This window comes from Pholcus phalangioides, unplaced genomic scaffold (genome assembly GCF_987345545.1).
Source record: "Pholcus phalangioides strain wild (caught in Gottingen) unplaced genomic scaffold, Ppha-v1.0 ptg000004l_1, whole genome shotgun sequence".
In the NCBI taxonomy this organism is placed as follows: domain Eukaryota; kingdom Metazoa; phylum Arthropoda; class Arachnida; order Araneae; family Pholcidae; genus Pholcus; species Pholcus phalangioides.
In genome coordinates, this window is record NW_028301597.1 from 36,407,063 (window position 1) to 36,424,020 (window position 16,958).

The window sequence follows — 16,958 nt, forward strand, 5'->3', positions numbered from 1 at the left end:
AAATATATACACAGTGTATGTACGTGTTAGGCAAAGTCCGTTTGTTAAATTCGTATAAAAATCCCGAGGGAGCACATCTTCAGCACACTTGCTAGAAGTGAGGTAAGTCTCAACTTGTCTAGAATACATCCTCTGGTATAACATCCTCTTACAAAAGAAATTTCTAGTGAAATTCTAGAAATTTCACAGTAATTCTAAATTGTTTTTTACAGAAAAATCCTGTAACATGAAATTCTGCTTTTAATATATTAATCATTATTTCATTTTCTTATTAAAAATTAGCATCTATAAAGTGAAAATAATTTTTGTGCCTAAACGATGAAAGTCTTAAATTTTCAATTTCCCGCCTGTGCTCGGTAAATCGTTGGTAAATTAATTGATAGATCTGTGGATGCGCTGAGCGATGGAGGCACAGTTTAGAATTAAAATTCCTAAATTTTATCTAGATATTAATTGCTTCTTTTATCTCTAAGTATTCTTATTTGTATTTACTTCAACACAGCGCTAAATTACTGTTCGCTTTAAGACAGTACATGCTTAGGAAATATGTGTATTTTGTAGTAGAAAAAAATAAATTATCCTAAAATACGGCTTTAATTTTTCCATTTTTGGCGAAAGAATATTTTTCTACATCAAATTGAAATTATATACAGTTTGTCATTAAACGCTCATAGTGTTTCAATGTTAGTTTCTTGGTGTGTCCAATTACTTTCATTTTCAATTAATAGGAATTCATTATGAAGCTTCTTGTACTGCTTTTCCTTGTGGGATACGCCGCTGCCTCGGCATCGTTCTACGATGGTGAGTTCATGTATATATTTTTTTTCATTGCGAGTATTTAAGTGTATAGTTGAATTATTAAATGCATATTTATATGGATTAGAATCCTGGTTATAAGACTATGAACCTATTGTTATTATTATTATTGGTAGATTAATGAAATCTAATGTTTTAGTAGGACTTATTTTCCGTATATTGATATATTCAAAATGAAGGATAATTCGGTAGAGACTATTACGCAGTCTTTTACAGTGCAATAAACTAAATTAAACAGTACTATATATCTTTCGTAAAATGCTGCAACGGTGGTATAAAATGCATGGAAATCGATGATTTTAAGGAAAAGAATTAACAACGAGATGACTTTTCAACAGTTTTTTTAAGTCTTGAGCACCGCCTGTTGTTTGCGATCATTGTATTATCCATATTGAAGCATTCAAGAGTGGAGTGCTCGATGCTTGCGCCTCATTTTCTGCTCGTTTCTGCTCTAAGGGATGCATTATATGAATATATGACAGTATATTATTACATGACATTTATATAATTACATTGTGTGTTTTTTCACCACTCATTGGCCAATAGTCATCGAAATTCCCGGAATTTTTTCTGTTTTTGCTTTTTTGACGGTTAGTTGCGAAAAAATTTTGTTTTGGCCGGTCAGAATAGTGACGCGATCTGTTGCGAAAATTGGAAAAAACAACGTTACTAAAGGTGCACGCGCAGGCGTCCTCCTTTCTCAGTGTTCAAAGCTGGTATCCTTTTCATAAAATACATAAGATTTTTATTTTTCATTACGAAAGTTAGCGCTCTCTATGGGCTCAACAGGGAACAAAAGTGAAATAATTAAATATACCTACTGAAGACAACTTAGATACTTTGAGGATAGTAGCCACTCTCAAGTCTAGTCCTTAACCTGGTAACATACAAATGTTTTGTCCAATAAAATATTACATATATAGATTCAATTGAGCGGGGGAAAAGTTGCTGAACTTATTCGATAAGCGGGGAACTTTAACACTGTGTCTATGGAAGAAATTTTGGTTAAAAAGGGTTTTATCCGTTTAAGCGGGAATAATTTTATTTTTTATCCGATTAAGCGGGGCGACTGTTTTCTTGGTGGATACGAGCTTCGGCGAAGCTGATTTTTCCAAGCATTTTCTATTAAATATAAAATCTGCATTTATTAATCAGAAATAAAAGCTATAAAAATAATGACTAACATGGGAAGGAAAATTTTGGAAGTTTTCCTCTTTTCTAAATTTTAAACCAGATTTTCGTGATGTTTTCTTGAATATTCATTCGAATATTTTTGTCTTTGTGAATCAGTCTTGGACCAGGCTGCCGATGAAATCGTCTACGAATTCATGGTTGGCATGGACAGCGCTCCCTCCCTGAAACGATCCCTTGGATTCGAAGATGATGAGGAATCCGACATCGCTTTGTAAGTTTTGTCATCATTGATTCGAAAATTGATTCTTATTTTTAAAATCTGCTGTATTGGTTGTTTTTCCCCTGCTTTCATTAAGCTTTAATACTTTGTGTACACACGTATAGCGCTCTTGCTGAAGAAGACATCAAGACTGAACTCGGTAAGAAACTGAGGGATGCCTTGGACAAGCTCTTGGAAAAGGTCAAGGATACCATCGAACAGGGCAAGACCGTCAAGGGTGACCTGATCGAAAAGGTATAATGGCATTTCTCATTTTTCAATGGGCTCTATTCAACAAATTACATCGATAACACTTTGATGAAGCAGAATTATTTTTAAAAATCATTGTTACAAAATGTGTATTTCAGCTGAAGGACCTTAAGCAGAAGATGAAGGACCTGAAGGTCGACATCAGCGAGAAGGCTAAGGACCTCCTCGGCAAGATCAAGGATAAGGCAAAGGACTTCCTCAAGAAGATCCTCGACCAACTTGACCTCGGTGGCAAGGACGAAAAGCTCGCCTACGCTGAATTCAGCATCAAGAACATCTTCAAGAAGCTGAAGAAGGCTGTAAGTGTACTTGGATTCATCTTTAAGAACACAATATTGTATTGGGTGAAGGAATTATTAACACGGAATCACTCTACTCCAGTATTTCTGTTATTGTGGCTGAACCAATTCTGTTCTTTTCATAGATTCTTGGAAAGATCAACAAGGAAGAACTCAAGAGCAAGATTGAACAGCTCTTCGGAAAGGGCAGCGAGGTACGTTCTGGTCACTTTTGTATATTCGCTGTGAATGAATCCAGATCAGTGACGAGCTTAAGTATTTTGCAAAGTATTGGCCTGTGCAAAACACGCTTTACGACCCTTTGAACAATGATTTCCCAATGTCACCGTGTACATGGGTACCCTGGTGCCTGACAGGTTCAAAATTGGCTCCAGAGTGACTGTAAAACTACTATTTGATGGTTATAAAAAATCCATTTGTCAGTAGCTACATACGAGCAATAGTGTTCCGCTGTCCAGCGAGAAAATTGCAAATGTTCCTCCAAGTATTTAACGATTGGGGCTGTCGGGGCTAGAATACCGATTATCTACCTTAACTGGATAGTCTTTCATCTAGGTATGCACGCAGTAAGCCTCCTTCATGTAATTTTGAATAAATAGTTAAGGAAGAATTTAGCGCCCCCTCTGGTCCATCGCCTAAGACACTTAAATCCATCTGCACCACCCTTCACGGCTGGTGGGAGAGGGGGGGGGGGTCTGTCAAACCTTGGGACAGGTAGTTCAATGACTGAATGTCAGAGGTTTTCCACCTTGAACTGAATTTTAATTAAGGTTTTGCTTTTGCTTAAGAAGTTGAAGTCAAAATTCAATCAAATATTTTCTTTTCTTTTGCGGCCATAAAAATATAGCGGTCCGATGTGGCAGCACTCTTTCGCACCTGCTCAAGTTCGGTCTTGATTCAGATGTTCCCTAAACAACTCTTTCTTCACACTCATATAGTAAAATAATAACGAATGAAAGAATCAGTTAGGTTTTTCCAATATGGCTAAATTATCCTACTTTTGTCTTATACCAGCTCGCTGAGCAACTCCTGAACCTCCTCAGGGAGAAAGGAGAGAAGGGAAAGAACAAGATCCTCGACATCATCGACAAAATCCTGAAGGAAGATGAAGAAGAGGAACAATTCAGCATTGAGAGACACTCCATCAAGGACATGTGGGAGAAGGTCAAGAACTACTTCAAGGACCTCAACATTGACCTCAAGGAGAAATTCGCCAAGTTCGGTGAATGGGTTAAGGAGACTGTCAAGAAGGGACTCGACAAGACCAAGACCAAGCTCGAAAACATCAAGGCTATTGCCATTGAGGTAAAGCATTTTCTTCACTTTGCACATTCTTAGTTAACGACCGCAGAGCATGGTGATGCCATTCTAGCAAAGCAGAAACTTTTTGCCGTTTGTTTAAAGACATCGACTGTATTGGTATTTCTCCTATGCTCTAAAAAAACCCAGAAACAAATGTTTTTTTTTAATGCTATGGTCATTGCTATCATTGATTTGACTTCCTTTGTCTGTGCCCGCAGTTCAAGAAGCACGCCAAGGATGTCAGCAAAGAAATCGCCGTAGAAGCTCTTGAATTCCTCCGCCCATACAAAGAGGATCTTGGCGAGCTCTGGGACCAGGTCAAGGAGGCTGTCAAGGAAGTTATCAACCGCAAGGAATATTAAGATGTGACTGTACATTTGTGAACTGCATCGTTAATAGTAATCAATAAACGGCGTTTTCCACTAAAAAAACTCTTTTCTTTGCATCTAATTCATTTACTGGTGTAAACTCCTAAACTCTCTGGGGTGCTCGGGAGAAGACAAATAGGCATGGGGGGGGAATTGCGTCTCCTAGCGTCAAAGATGGTGCCTACTGATTAATGTATATGCGTATATATGAATTGACATCATCATCGTCATCATGCTCCCCCCCCCCCCCCCAGACATTCACGTCTATCTTCACCTATGCAAATACGGCTTTCTCTTTCAATATCATAAAAAAAGTAAAGCAAACCTATTAAACACAAATGTTTTTGAGTATTTTATTATGACTTCCGACAAGTTCTTGAGAAGTCATTTTAAAAATTTAAATACGAGACATATATCTCAGATAGTTAACAACTTGAAATATAGACGGCAGCACCGACGATCATGAATATTCGTTCCTGCTACTCGGGAAATTTCGACAAAATTCAATTGCTTCTGTCTGCAACAGATGATAGTAGATACTATTACTATAACTAAATATATACTGAAAAAACATTCAAGTTAAATTCGCCAAATTTAAAAATTTTTGGCTGGATATATGTTCACCATTTTAGAAATACAGTAAAACACCACTTAACGGACACCCCCCCCCCCTTCAGATGTTTTCGCCCTTCTTTTACGGCCATATAAAAATTTTCCTTTGCATAATAAAAGTATACATTTCAAACCCCTGATTAACGGTCACCCCCTCTTTTTTTTTTTGTCCCACCGGTATCCACAAAAGAGAGGTTTCGAATTCCTTTCGTATCAGTGCCGTCTTAAGGCATGGGCCCACCTGGGCACGGCCCGGGGGCCTCACAAAAATGATATATTTTTGAAATGTTCGAGAATTTGCCTAGCAGGGCCTCAGAAAAATCACTTGGCCCGGGGGGGCCCATTATGCTCTTAAGACGGCCCTGCTTCGTATGTAGATTTTTTGGAAGATTTTTAAATTTTCGATTGAATTTTTGGAAGATATTTGGAATTTGTTAAAAAAAAAACTTGTTATATACAGTGTGAAAACTCTCATTAAAGGATACCCTAGGACTAGATTTTGAGGTGTCCTATACTCAGAGGTGAATAAGTTCTTGTTCAAAGGGACACAGATCAGGACATCTATCCCTTTTTGAAGTGTCCCTTAGAAAAAAATCAATTCAAATATGTCGAATAATACATAATAAAGAATATTTATTTATTTTACAACAAAGAGAGGGTCATAATTTGATTTAAGTCGGGATTACACTATAGAAGTTTAGTAAAAGATATTTTACAATTTTTTAATAAGCCTATTGGTTATGGTTACATTTTTCGTAGCAAGTTTCGTAGTATAACTTTTCTAAAACTTTTAAAGTTTCATAAATGTTATTTTATGAAACCATATTACTTATAACTAGAGCCCGCGGATTATATGGAAATGTATGTACGCATATGCTTTTGCATATTTTGTTCTTTATTAGCATTAATGAATATAAATGCATGAAATATGCACTATATCTAGGGATTAAAGTAAAATGTAAAGTTACCCCCAAAAAAGATCTTCTATACTTCTTTTAATCACGAACTTTATCACACATCAATAACATGCATACCATACTATACCAGGTTACTTTTACTTCAATATTATTGAAATTGAATAAAAGAAAAATGAAATTTAAATTTTGTGGTTTAAATCAGATTTTTTTAATTAAAAAATCAAGTGATTTAAATCGGCGTAAATTGCCGTGAAATACACTTTAAAACCATTTTACGATCAAGGGCGCACGCAATATTGCGTCCAAATGCCAGTGGAATTAAAGTCAAACCTTGCTCTCTGTTTTCTTCCCTCTCTCCCCATAATCACGAGGCTTTGTTGTTACCCTAATAAGTTGTTCTTTTTACTTCCCTTTTATTTCTATACAGTTATTAATGACTTTTTCTCCCACATATGATGTATACTTCTTTTATATACGTATAAGAGCAAAAGAGAACTTGTTGGGTGAGAGTGAAAATAGAAATCTACTTCGTATATAACTACACTCCCCCTTATCTCTATCTCTTATCTACACTTATGTATTATTCTGTTTCCTTTTCATGTTTTTTCCTTCAATTTATAAATTATATGATGATAATTACGGCAAAAAAAATCTTATACCTTGGCTCTGTTCAATCTCTCCCCCCCTCCCCCTTTTTGATCACTGCAAGGCTGCCATAGTACAATATTTCTCGCCAAGGGTCATTTACGAGCAATATCGGGGCTAACGAGAAAGATCTCTCTTTCTCGTTAGCCCCGAGCAATATTTGGTGACGCAACATTTTTTGCGAGAATTGGCGATGTCGCGTATTTATGATCCGAATTTCTAGTAATTTTATCGATTAAAATCGTATCGTAATATAAAACTAACGATTAATACACAGCATTATCGATCGTATTATCGATCACAGCGATATGGATCGTAAATATGAAACTATCGATTAACGCGATTTTGTCTGATTTTGTTTTTCACGGGAAAGGGTCTTGACAACAACAAACTCGGTTATAACGACAAAATTTTATGGAATCTTCGATGTCGTTATAACCGAATTTGATTGTGTTTTGTATTTGTTTGTTTGACAGCATTTTTTTTTTCTTTTTGGTAGAAAAGCATCATACTGTATCTATTTCCCTCTCGCGTTGAATGTATTGTTCTCGTATCATCATGAGAAAATAAGATTAAGTCCTAAAGAAATTTCCTTATCTAAGATATACAAGTTGGAAAAGAAAACGTAATGGAACCAATAGCGTGCATTTTATATAATAATCTCATTTTCATTTTCCTATTTATGTATTGATTTTGCTTGATTTTCCATGATATCATTATTATATTACCACCGTGAAGTGAAAGAACGGTTTATAATGATAGAAGAGAACACGTGAGTAACAAAGTCCCTCGCTTGCTGTATATAAAAACCTCGGATGACCGATAGCTTCGGTATATCCGTACATCATTTCGTAAAAGAAAATTGAGGTAAGTCATCTAACAGTAAAAGCCAGGGATTCTTAAACTTTTTCAGCCGCGACCTAAAATCAACAATAAGATCAGCTTCGCGACCTAAGGCCACTGTTTGTTTGTTTTTTGAATGCATTTATAACAGGACTGTAACTGCACAACCTATCTCAGAAACCCCTGCGTATTAGGTTTGGGTCGTGACCCACAGCTCAAGATTCCCTGGCCGTAAGTGGATTTGTGGGACCCATCTCGAAAAAGCCCTGGGAATTGTGCTTAGGTCGTGACCCATACCTCAAGAATCTTTGCTGTAAATGGATTCGTAAGACCCATCTCGGAAACCACTGTGAATCAAGTTTGGGTTTTGATCCACAACTCAAGAATCCCATATGAACGTGGATATCTCTGTCTGATATTTCAAGTTCAAACTCAGCAATCCCTGGATGTTGGTGGATTTGTAAGACCCATCTCGGAAGCTCCTGCGAATCAAGTTTGAGTTGTGAAACCGTACTTCCAGATTCCCTGTTTGAGTAGATTTGTACACCCATTTATTTAAGCTCCTGCGAATTATGTTTGGGTCTTAACTCATATCTCAAGAATCTTTGCTGCGAGTGGATTCGTATGACCCATCTCGGAAGCCCCTGCGAATCGAGTTTGGGTCGTGACACACAGATTAAGCACTCCTGGTATCTTATAATTGAAATCAAACAACTTCAAATCACAGGACCATTTCGTTAAGTTCTAACATTGCAGATCCTTGCTGAGCTCAGTGCGGCAACAATAACGAGGGCCCCAAATGAGCCCTCCCCCCCCCCCCCCACGTTTTCATATTTACCATCTCCACGCCTTCCAGGGGAGAATCTGCATAATTCCATACTTTTATCAAACTTGTACTTACAGCGACAATTTCTTACAGGAATTATTTTTTTTCTCCTGCTCTCAAAAGAATCAGCCATGAAACCAATTGCATTGCTGCTCTTCTTCGTGGGATACGTCACTGCCACGCCATTAATACACGAAGGTAAGTGCATTTCATCAATTTGCATTCTATACAGGGTGATTCAGAAAAGATGTGGGGAAAACTTTAAGAGGTAGATAGTACACACCAATACAAACAATTGTCATCAAAGAATGCATAGTCTAACATGAAACGCAAAAACGCGCTCTCGCGTTTCAAAACGGCCGCTCCGCAAACGTTAAAACGGGATTCCTGTTGAAATTTATCAGGAGAAACCACCTTTGGCCTGTTTTGACAGTTTAATGCAATGGTACTCAACCTTTTGGATCGTGCGAGCCACTTCATCGCTTTGAAAACGCGTCGCGGGTCACTTGAGTGATCTGGGAATGTTCCTCGGGTCACTAAAGTGATCTGATAATTTGCCGCAGGTCATTTAAGCAGGGTCGTGCGACCCGTGCAGTCGGGGGCTCCGCTCTAGGAAGGATGTCAAATCCGAGTTAAAAGAATGCAAAATAATCATAAAAAAAAATGTCGGTAAAAAAACATGGTCGGGGGCGCCAAAGAATATCCCATGTGGGTAGAGATTTGTTTTTCTCGAGTTGCCCCTTGCATTTAAATGCTTTGGAACTGTGCCGGGGTAATATGTAAATATACCGCGAGTCAAAGTGATCTGTAAATGTGCCGCGGACCGCTTTAATGATCTGAAACTATTCCGCGTGTAACTCAATTGATTTGCATATATGCGGCGGGGCCCCTTGAGTGATCTATAAATATAATGTGGGTCCCTTTAGTGACCTGGAAATATGCCGCTTAGTTTATTTTTACAAAATTAGGTTTGAAGTAGCGGGTCACATTTGATTCGCGCGTCAGGGGTTGAGCATGTATAGTTTAATATAATGTTGGCATTAACCGAACAAATCGAATTAACACTAAATAGTTTTCCTCATTCAATCTCTTTATGAATGGAAATTCCACGCTGAACTTTCACAATTGGCAATTATTTGCATTTTCTGTCCGGTTTCCTTTCACTTTTATATTGTTTCTGATCTCCTTTATTTAGTCTTGATTCAGACCAGCGACGATATAGCCAAGCTCTACGATCTGGTGGTTGAAGCGGACATTGAAGCATCTCAGACACGACCTCTCGGAACCGATAATGACGACGAACTTAAGTAATCAGTAATTTCTTGTTTTATAAAGTAACTTACCTATAATTCTGTGAGTCATTTCATGTATTCTCTAAAACTAAACATTTGGTAACGTATGGAAAATATCGGTTTAGGATCCACACCCAAGCCGGCATCGAGAACGATCTTAAAAACAAGCTGATCACTTCATTCGAGAACATCATGGAAAGATCCGTGAATATCCTTCAATCAATTACTGATAAAATTGATAGAGTAAGAAATCGACTTTTATATCAACCCATCAACTTTTTTTGCTATTTTACTACTATGTATGAGTGTTTAAGGAATTTATCAACCAGTCTCATCTTGGCATGACCAAAGCATACCTTGAGGGGGAAGCCGGAGCCACATGTCAATTGTCCCTCAGTCTAACTATATATATGCTACTGCCAAAGCCGAAAGTGTGGCCAATTCGTGACGGGGCAAGCCACTTCGCGAATTGGCCAAGAGGTTTAACCGAAGTCCGAACTTTGGCCGGGAACTTCGCGAAGTGACTGGAGATCCCGGGCCAAATCTAGATGTGCTGATGTAAGACAGCCCGAAATCTGCCTCACGGTGAATAAAAGGCATGAACTCAGTATTACTAAAGTGCGCCATTTTCCCGTACATTACAACTGTTAGAACGCGCGCGCGTGGTTGCACGCTGGAATAACTTCACTTGTCCGTGCCTTTTATTCACTTTGACGCAGATTTGCATACGGTTTCTTCTTCTCCCCCCAGGTTACATTTGAACGCATGGTGTGTTCTTTTTCTCCCGATAAATTTCAACAGGAATGCCGTTTTGACGTTTGCGGAGCGGCCGTTTCGAAACGCGTTTTTGCGTTTCATGTTAGACCATGCATTCTCTGATGACAATTGTTTGTATTGGTGTGTACTATCCACCTCTTAAAGTTTTTCTAACCTTTTCTGAATCACCCTGTATATATAGCAGCTGTATTTGATTAAGTCCATGTGACAAGAGAAAAAAAAGTGAAATTTGAGAGAAAAACAATAAAAATAATTATATAAACATGCAGTTTTTTTCCCCCACAAAATTTTGGAGAAAGATAATTACCACATCGTGACTGCGGTTTGATGGGTTGCTATAACTAAAATAGGCATAACTATCACGAAAAAATGTGGCAACTTGACGATGACCTGGAATCATTCATACCGTTTGTTATCGGACTTTGGCTAGAAATCACCAGAAACTCGCGAACTGGCCAGCCCCCTCTCGAAATTACAAATTTCGGGCTTGGGTTGTTCTCTATACAAATCTGCAATTTTAGACCTATAGTCACTAAATTTTGCATATATATGCGAAACTAGGCCTGACTTGAACGATAGGCTACTTTAAAAGTTCGTCAGAGCTGGAAAAAATGCCAGAAACGGGTAAAAAAAATAGTCGGAATGACTTTTGGAATGTTTACTTTGGCTACCGGGGTTCTAAAGTGAACATGCGTCTCAGAGACATGTTTCTTCCTTTATGTATACGAGTACTGTATATTAAGAAAACCCGGCAGCGGCGTGGGTGAGGGAGTATATACAGGGGACAACCTTTGCTTTTTCGCAGCTTTGATCGTAATCTGTGTACCCAATAAATCCTTGTCGTGTTGAGATACATATTTCATGTGTGTGTGTGTGTGTGACATTTTGTGGATCCTTGTTATTTTTAAATACTTGGTCAACAAAAAAAGTGATATTTTAAAGTCATCCATCGGTATTTTCTTAAATTATAATAGAAACGTGATTCTCACGTACTCCCAAGAGATCCGTATGACTGTCCAGGGAATTCATTAGTAGACAGTGAATAGTTGGTGCCGGACCCGGGATTCGATCCCAGACCTACACAGTTAGAGGCTACTTTACGAACTCTGCCCCACCACCACCATCATCATATATATCGCTATATTCACTGCCATTAATGAGAGGGGGTGAAAATGAAGGTGCAGTCTATTAGTGGGCACCTCAAGTTCCGTTAGGGAAAATATCTTATCTATAACCTCCCACGGGTTCGAACCCGAGACCGTGACAGCAGCACTCATGGGGCTAGACGAGCTTCTTACCACCCCGCCACTCGGGCGACGTATATTTTCCTATAGCTCACTTATATTTTCCTCATGGGAAAATATAAGTTTTTAGAACTTGGAAACGGGTGAGTTCACACGCATAAGACGGCATTGCCCATACCCAGCACTACAACATACTCTACAACAACGGGGTTTTTTTCACTTTTTCTTAACTCGCATCACACTTGAGTCGACAGTTGAACTTATTTGCTTTACAGCAATTTATTGCTATTATAATTAAAAAGGTGTGTGATTGACACATTTGCTGAAACAAAACTTTGAAAGTTATAAAATGATTTTTGGACATTTTTAATAATTAATTTAGTCATTTTCTATTGAAATTTTTCGCGGGACACCGGCTCAAAAAACCTTCTCTGCAACAAGGGCGCTCAACCTTTAAGGCAGTACGGGTCCATTTATTGGTCCACAATGTGCCGCTGGGCACTGAAGTGATGTGGAGCTGCACCGCGGTTCACTTCAGTGATTTGTGAATGTACCGCTTAATTTATTTAGTAGGTAGATTTGATGTCATGGGCCAGATTACCGCTTGGGCTATATTCAGCCCGCGGGATATGGATTGAGCACGCACGCATGCTATGCAACCATTGCAGGTACAATTTATTTATTTCACTATTCATACGCTCAAGCTGGAGAACCCCAGAATTTGTAAAGTCCGTTGCAGGTTAAGAAAGACGTAATGCCAAGAAGGCTGGTTGAATATGGTTGTTTGAATCCGATTCTATATCGTTAATATCGTTAATCAAATTCCAGATAAGGGAGCTTAAACAAAAGTTTAAGCTAATGGGGAACGTTTTGGATGGCGAGACCGACAGAATCTTGAAAGAGATCAAAGAAGAAGCAAAACAGTTTCTCATCAAGGTTCTGGAGCTCAGTGCTGTCGGAGGGATCCACGGAGACGTCGCTCATGCAGGAGTCACCTTCGAGAACCTGATGAAGACAATGGACTTCGCTGAAGAAGAGTTTGCAGACAATAGTGTATTGAGGGAACCATTTAACAGACTCTTGAGAGGATACCTGGGTACTATTAAGTCCATGGGCGGCCTCATCGATAAGGTAACAACAAATAGCTTATTTCTATTCAACTTTAAAGCTGGGTTTTCCTAAGAGCAGGTTTTTCTGCGCCGCGTGAACCGAATAGGGCCATTTCGCGTCGGCAGAAATGAGTAACTTTATCACGTTACTCGTTTCTGTTTTCCTAGCGTGGCGCATCAGCTCAGGGTGGCTATAAAATTATGGTCTCGGCAGAAGATCGGCGAAATGCGTATTTGACTCCTATAGAAGCACGGCCAATCACGCCCGACGTAAAGCGCTGTCGTGAGACGTATTGCTCTCTGTAAGGAAACAGTCATACTGCTTTTCTTATTGGTGAGTGGACGGCGTGTCGCGCTGGGCGATTCACGTTGAAGGCGCGGCGTTAAAAATCTGCTCCTAGGAAAACTCGGCTTCAGATACGATTACACGTTTCAAAATTATTTATAAAAAATAAGCAAAATTTATACACAGAAATAGCTTCGATGAACACCGTGAATCAAAGAAACCAATTGAGATATTTCCGTTTCGGGATTTTAATTACAGATAAAAGACTTGAAGTTGAAGATGAAGAATTTTGGCTTCGAGATGAGTTATAAGATCAAATATCTGTTGAGGAAGTTCGAGAAACAGGCTCGGACATTCCTCGAGAAGGCCGTTGGCCTACAGGAACTCTGATTCAGAACTGAGAATTTTTCCAAGACGTAAGTTCGCTAATGCTTTCTATAATTTCCTCATTTATATGTATAGACATTTTTCGACTTGCTTCCACGAAACCCTGAGGGTTTCAAACACATAACTGGGTGATCCGTGAGAAATATGGTTATTAGTAACATTGGCGGAAAGTTATATTATTATTTCTAGCTCTAGTTCTAAAGAGATCTCTGAGAGAGACAGACTAATCTAAAAAAGGTCACATTTTGTGCCCTAGAACATGGAACCACAATAGAATTCTACTAATCCATGCTAATTGGGACCAGAACCTGTTAGGATTAGCAAAAATTTCAGATTACAATATTTGATGACGGTGATGTTAGATATTTAACCTCTATACAATCACGGACGAAATATTTCATCCAAACGCCAGTGGAATAAATTCAATCCAGTTCTCTGTGTTTCCTTTTCTTTCTCCTCACCATCGCAAAGCTTTATTGTAACCCTATGAAGCGAAGGTTTTTTTTCCCTCCCTGTTTTTCTATACTCCTGTTATTGATTTCCCCCCATATATAAAGTGTCTCTATGTACGAACGCAAGAGAACACGTTGGATGAAGGTGAATGAGAAATCTGCTGTATATTCTCTTATCTATTTATCTATTGTATTAGTGGTTCTAACCTTTACACCTCCACACCTCTCGCGCAATTTCGTTTATATTCCTGTACCCCCCTCGTATAATTGACTGTATATTTGTTAGATCTTTTTGATAATTAAATCAATTATCCACTAATTAGTTGTTATTGAATTCTAAAATTAAAATCCAATCCACACAACATCCAGTTTTTTGTATGTCTTGCATGAAATTTAATAGCGAAATTATTTTTTTGAAGAAAGAATATCGCACAAGTGTATTATATCAAACCAACAAAATTAAACTTACATGTTGATTTTAATAATTAATTTGCTATTGAGTTTTCGTAATAACATTTTTAAGTTTAGTTTCTTCTTTTTTGAAAAGGCCACTTGAATACATCATCACTTACATTCAAGTGAGCTCCATTTTTTCTTTTTTGCTTTCATGGGCGAATTGTTATGCAAACCGTATTTAGCAGAGTAGGGGGTGGTCGCGAATGGGTTTGCCAAACTGTCTTCGCTAGTTCCGGAAATGGTTCCAACACACCAGAAATGTTCTAAACCAGAATTTTGAAATTCCTTTCTAATTCACTTGCGCCTCCTTCCAAAAAAAATCATTATTTTTTTAATAAGTTACCATCGTTCATAGAATCAAGATCGAAAAAAAAATAGATCTATCTAGACCATAGTTTCCCAACCTTTCTTGTCCCATCGCCCCCTTCATCAGAAATTGTTTTTTCCCATCGCCTCCCGACGCAATCGAACCCATAGGGTCCTATGTTGTACCCGTAGCTTCTGCCGCCCCCTGGAACTTTCCATCGCCCCCAAGGGGGCGTTAACGCCCATATTGGAAATCACTGATCTAGACAATTCAATTTCAGAACAAGAACCTTTAGCAAAAAAAAAACCAAAAAAACTGGGAACTGCAATATAATGCAGAATACTCTACCTTTTGCAAGGAACCATGTATAATTTGACTGGACCAATATGAGAGATAATCATTGTGGGTGCTCTAAATCGCTTCACACTGTCTAATTACCAGTAATTCATAATATGAATTCCCAAGACGAAGAAGATGCGGTGAAAACCGGTGCTTCGAATCACGTACAATGGCAATGGCATTGGCTTCACACTGAGAGGATTAGAATTTCGCGTGACACATTTTTCTGCCAGCGTGAGTCAAAAAATAAGGTGCCAAAATGTCGCTGTGATTCACATTGTTTTGAAGAATTCGGAAGTTCGATTTTGCTCATCATTTCAATCTCCTGAATAATCGGTGAAACTGTTACAATTTTTTCTATGGATCTCGCGCCCTGAAATATGCTACGCACCCCTGATTAAGAAACACTGTATTATGCTGTTTTTTCCCTTTTTTCTACCTATTTTTTTCTCCTTTTCTTTTTTCTAACATGCGGTTAGGACAAGGTTACCAGATTTACCGCCTCTACCTCAAATAGTTCAAAAATCATCCAGATTTGCCGCCAAAAGCCTGCACGTGAGGAGGTAAAAAACTCTCTCCACAGGAAGCACACAATCAGGCCTACAACATTTGAAATTCAAGCATTACACGGCAGTCAGAATAACCTGCCGAGTTGTTTGTTTTCCGAACTCGGGAGACAGATGGCAGCACACCTCTTTAAAACATAACAAGCATTCCTCGGAAACAAAACTTCACGTTGGATGCAGATCACATAAACGGCACATTCAGACACGCCTCAACTCGTTAGAAGTTCCTCAGAGGAATATTTACGAAGTGCACGTGTGGTTTAGTAGTAAAGTGGGGTTGAATGAAAATCGCTAATGATTTGTGGACGGGCTGTTTGACTCTGAGCATCCCGTGGGATAAAAAAAAAAATTATCAGTTGTGCATTTTAGAGAAAGAACTTAACGCCTTTTTATATTTGGATGGAAATCCGCGGAGATATTCTGAGATGGAAATTCTTGATTTTGGCCAATTTTAGACCTTGTCGAAATGCTGAAAATGGTTTAAGAATTGCTGATTTTAACGCCAAAAGGGTAGCAAACATCGAAAATTTTCATTGCTGATATCTCGGCGAATTTTCCTCCAAACAGTGCGGCTTAAACTTCTTTCAATACAACTACAAAAAAAACGGTATTTTTATCAAGTGACATTTTTTTTTTAGATTAAAGACTGTATATTTGAATTATATTTTTTACATAATTTCAATTATATTTCTTATGATTATCATATATATTTTTCACAGTCAATTCAAAAACTAATCGATCTCTCCCTTGTTTCCCCCCCCCCCTATTTCAATGTTGTCTTTAAAGAATGAAGAATTACACTGAGAAAAACAGCCTTCGAGAAAAAGATTCGACAAACTACTTCAAGAAACTTTCGATCTTGAAACATTTGTATTTTTTCATTTTGTATTTTTATGTGAATTCTGTGTGCCTTATATTAACTAAAAATTTCTGATAAATATGTCATTTTCCTTGCTTATGACGTCATTGGAATCAGAATTTCTCTTTTTTAAGCTATAATTTATACTTAGGGAAAACCCTGAGCACCAGACTACTTTTTATGCACTGCGTTAACGTAATTCAAATAAGTTTCTTTGTTTTTTCTTCAAACTGTAGACTACTATTTTACCACACACCAACTCCAGTCATATATTGCCGTATGGCAATTTCCAACAAATGGAGTTGGATAAAAAAATAAAGGCGCCATCTACCGGTGGTCGCCTCAGGCCAACACCACCTATAGAACAAGGCATCCGCACGAAGCTTGTGACGTCAATGAAGAAGGGCATTTTTCCTATTATTGGATATACTGCAAAAAAAAAAGGTAAAGATATTGCATGAGTCGGAATACTATATCCAATGGCAACAGGTGAAATGGGCTTCTTCAGTGACGTCACGAGCTTCGTGCGGAAGCCTTGTTCTATAGGTGGTGTTGCCTAGGCTTGATAGGTAAAGAACTTTATGCGTGTGTGT

At 38.3% G+C, this 16,958-nt stretch overlaps 2 protein-coding genes across 2 annotated transcripts; both read left to right on the forward strand.

Annotated features, from left to right (window-relative positions):
* The first annotated feature begins 726 nt into the window (after positions 1 to 726).
* On the forward strand, positions 727 to 4,511 carry LOC149087364 (uncharacterized). Its single transcript, XM_089231433.1, has 7 exons — positions 727 to 801; positions 2,107 to 2,221; positions 2,335 to 2,464; positions 2,578 to 2,778; positions 2,904 to 2,972; positions 3,793 to 4,083; positions 4,299 to 4,511. Exons 1-7 carry the CDS (start codon positions 738 to 740, stop codon positions 4,440 to 4,442), a joined length of 1,014 nt encoding a protein of 337 aa, XP_089087559.1. The 5' UTR covers positions 727 to 737; the 3' UTR covers positions 4,443 to 4,511.
* Positions 4,512 to 7,354: 2,843 nt separating this feature from the next.
* Positions 7,355 to 16,467, forward strand: LOC149087365 (uncharacterized). Its single transcript, XM_089231434.1, has 7 exons — positions 7,355 to 7,489; positions 8,385 to 8,489; positions 9,487 to 9,598; positions 9,709 to 9,826; positions 12,433 to 12,735; positions 13,258 to 13,415; positions 16,293 to 16,467. Exons 2-6 carry the CDS (start codon positions 8,423 to 8,425, stop codon positions 13,387 to 13,389), a joined length of 732 nt encoding a protein of 243 aa, XP_089087560.1. The 5' UTR covers positions 7,355 to 7,489; positions 8,385 to 8,422; the 3' UTR covers positions 13,390 to 13,415; positions 16,293 to 16,467.
* Positions 16,468 to 16,958: the final 491 nt, after the last annotated feature.

What these genes read in the sequence shown, in the direction of transcription:
- LOC149087365 (XM_089231434.1), top strand. Translation starts at nt 8,423, where the DNA reads ATGAAACCAATTGCATTGCTGCTCTTCTTCGTGGGATACGTCACTGCC. An exon ending in GATAATGACGACGAACTTAA is followed by an intron (nt 9,599 to 9,708) that starts GTAATCAGTAAT and finishes ATATCGGTTTAG; the next exon opens with GATCCACACCCAAGCCGGCA. An exon ending in TGGGCGGCCTCATCGATAAG is followed by an intron (nt 12,736 to 13,257) that starts GTAACAACAAAT and finishes TTTTAATTACAG; the next exon opens with ATAAAAGACTTGAAGTTGAA.
- LOC149087364 (XM_089231433.1), top strand. Translation starts at nt 738, where the DNA reads ATGAAGCTTCTTGTACTGCTTTTCCTTGTGGGATACGCCGCTGCCTCG. An exon ending in GAGGAATCCGACATCGCTTT is followed by an intron (nt 2,222 to 2,334) that starts GTAAGTTTTGTC and finishes ACACACGTATAG; the next exon opens with CGCTCTTGCTGAAGAAGACA. An exon ending in TCAAGGCTATTGCCATTGAG is followed by an intron (nt 4,084 to 4,298) that starts GTAAAGCATTTT and finishes CTGTGCCCGCAG; the next exon opens with TTCAAGAAGCACGCCAAGGA.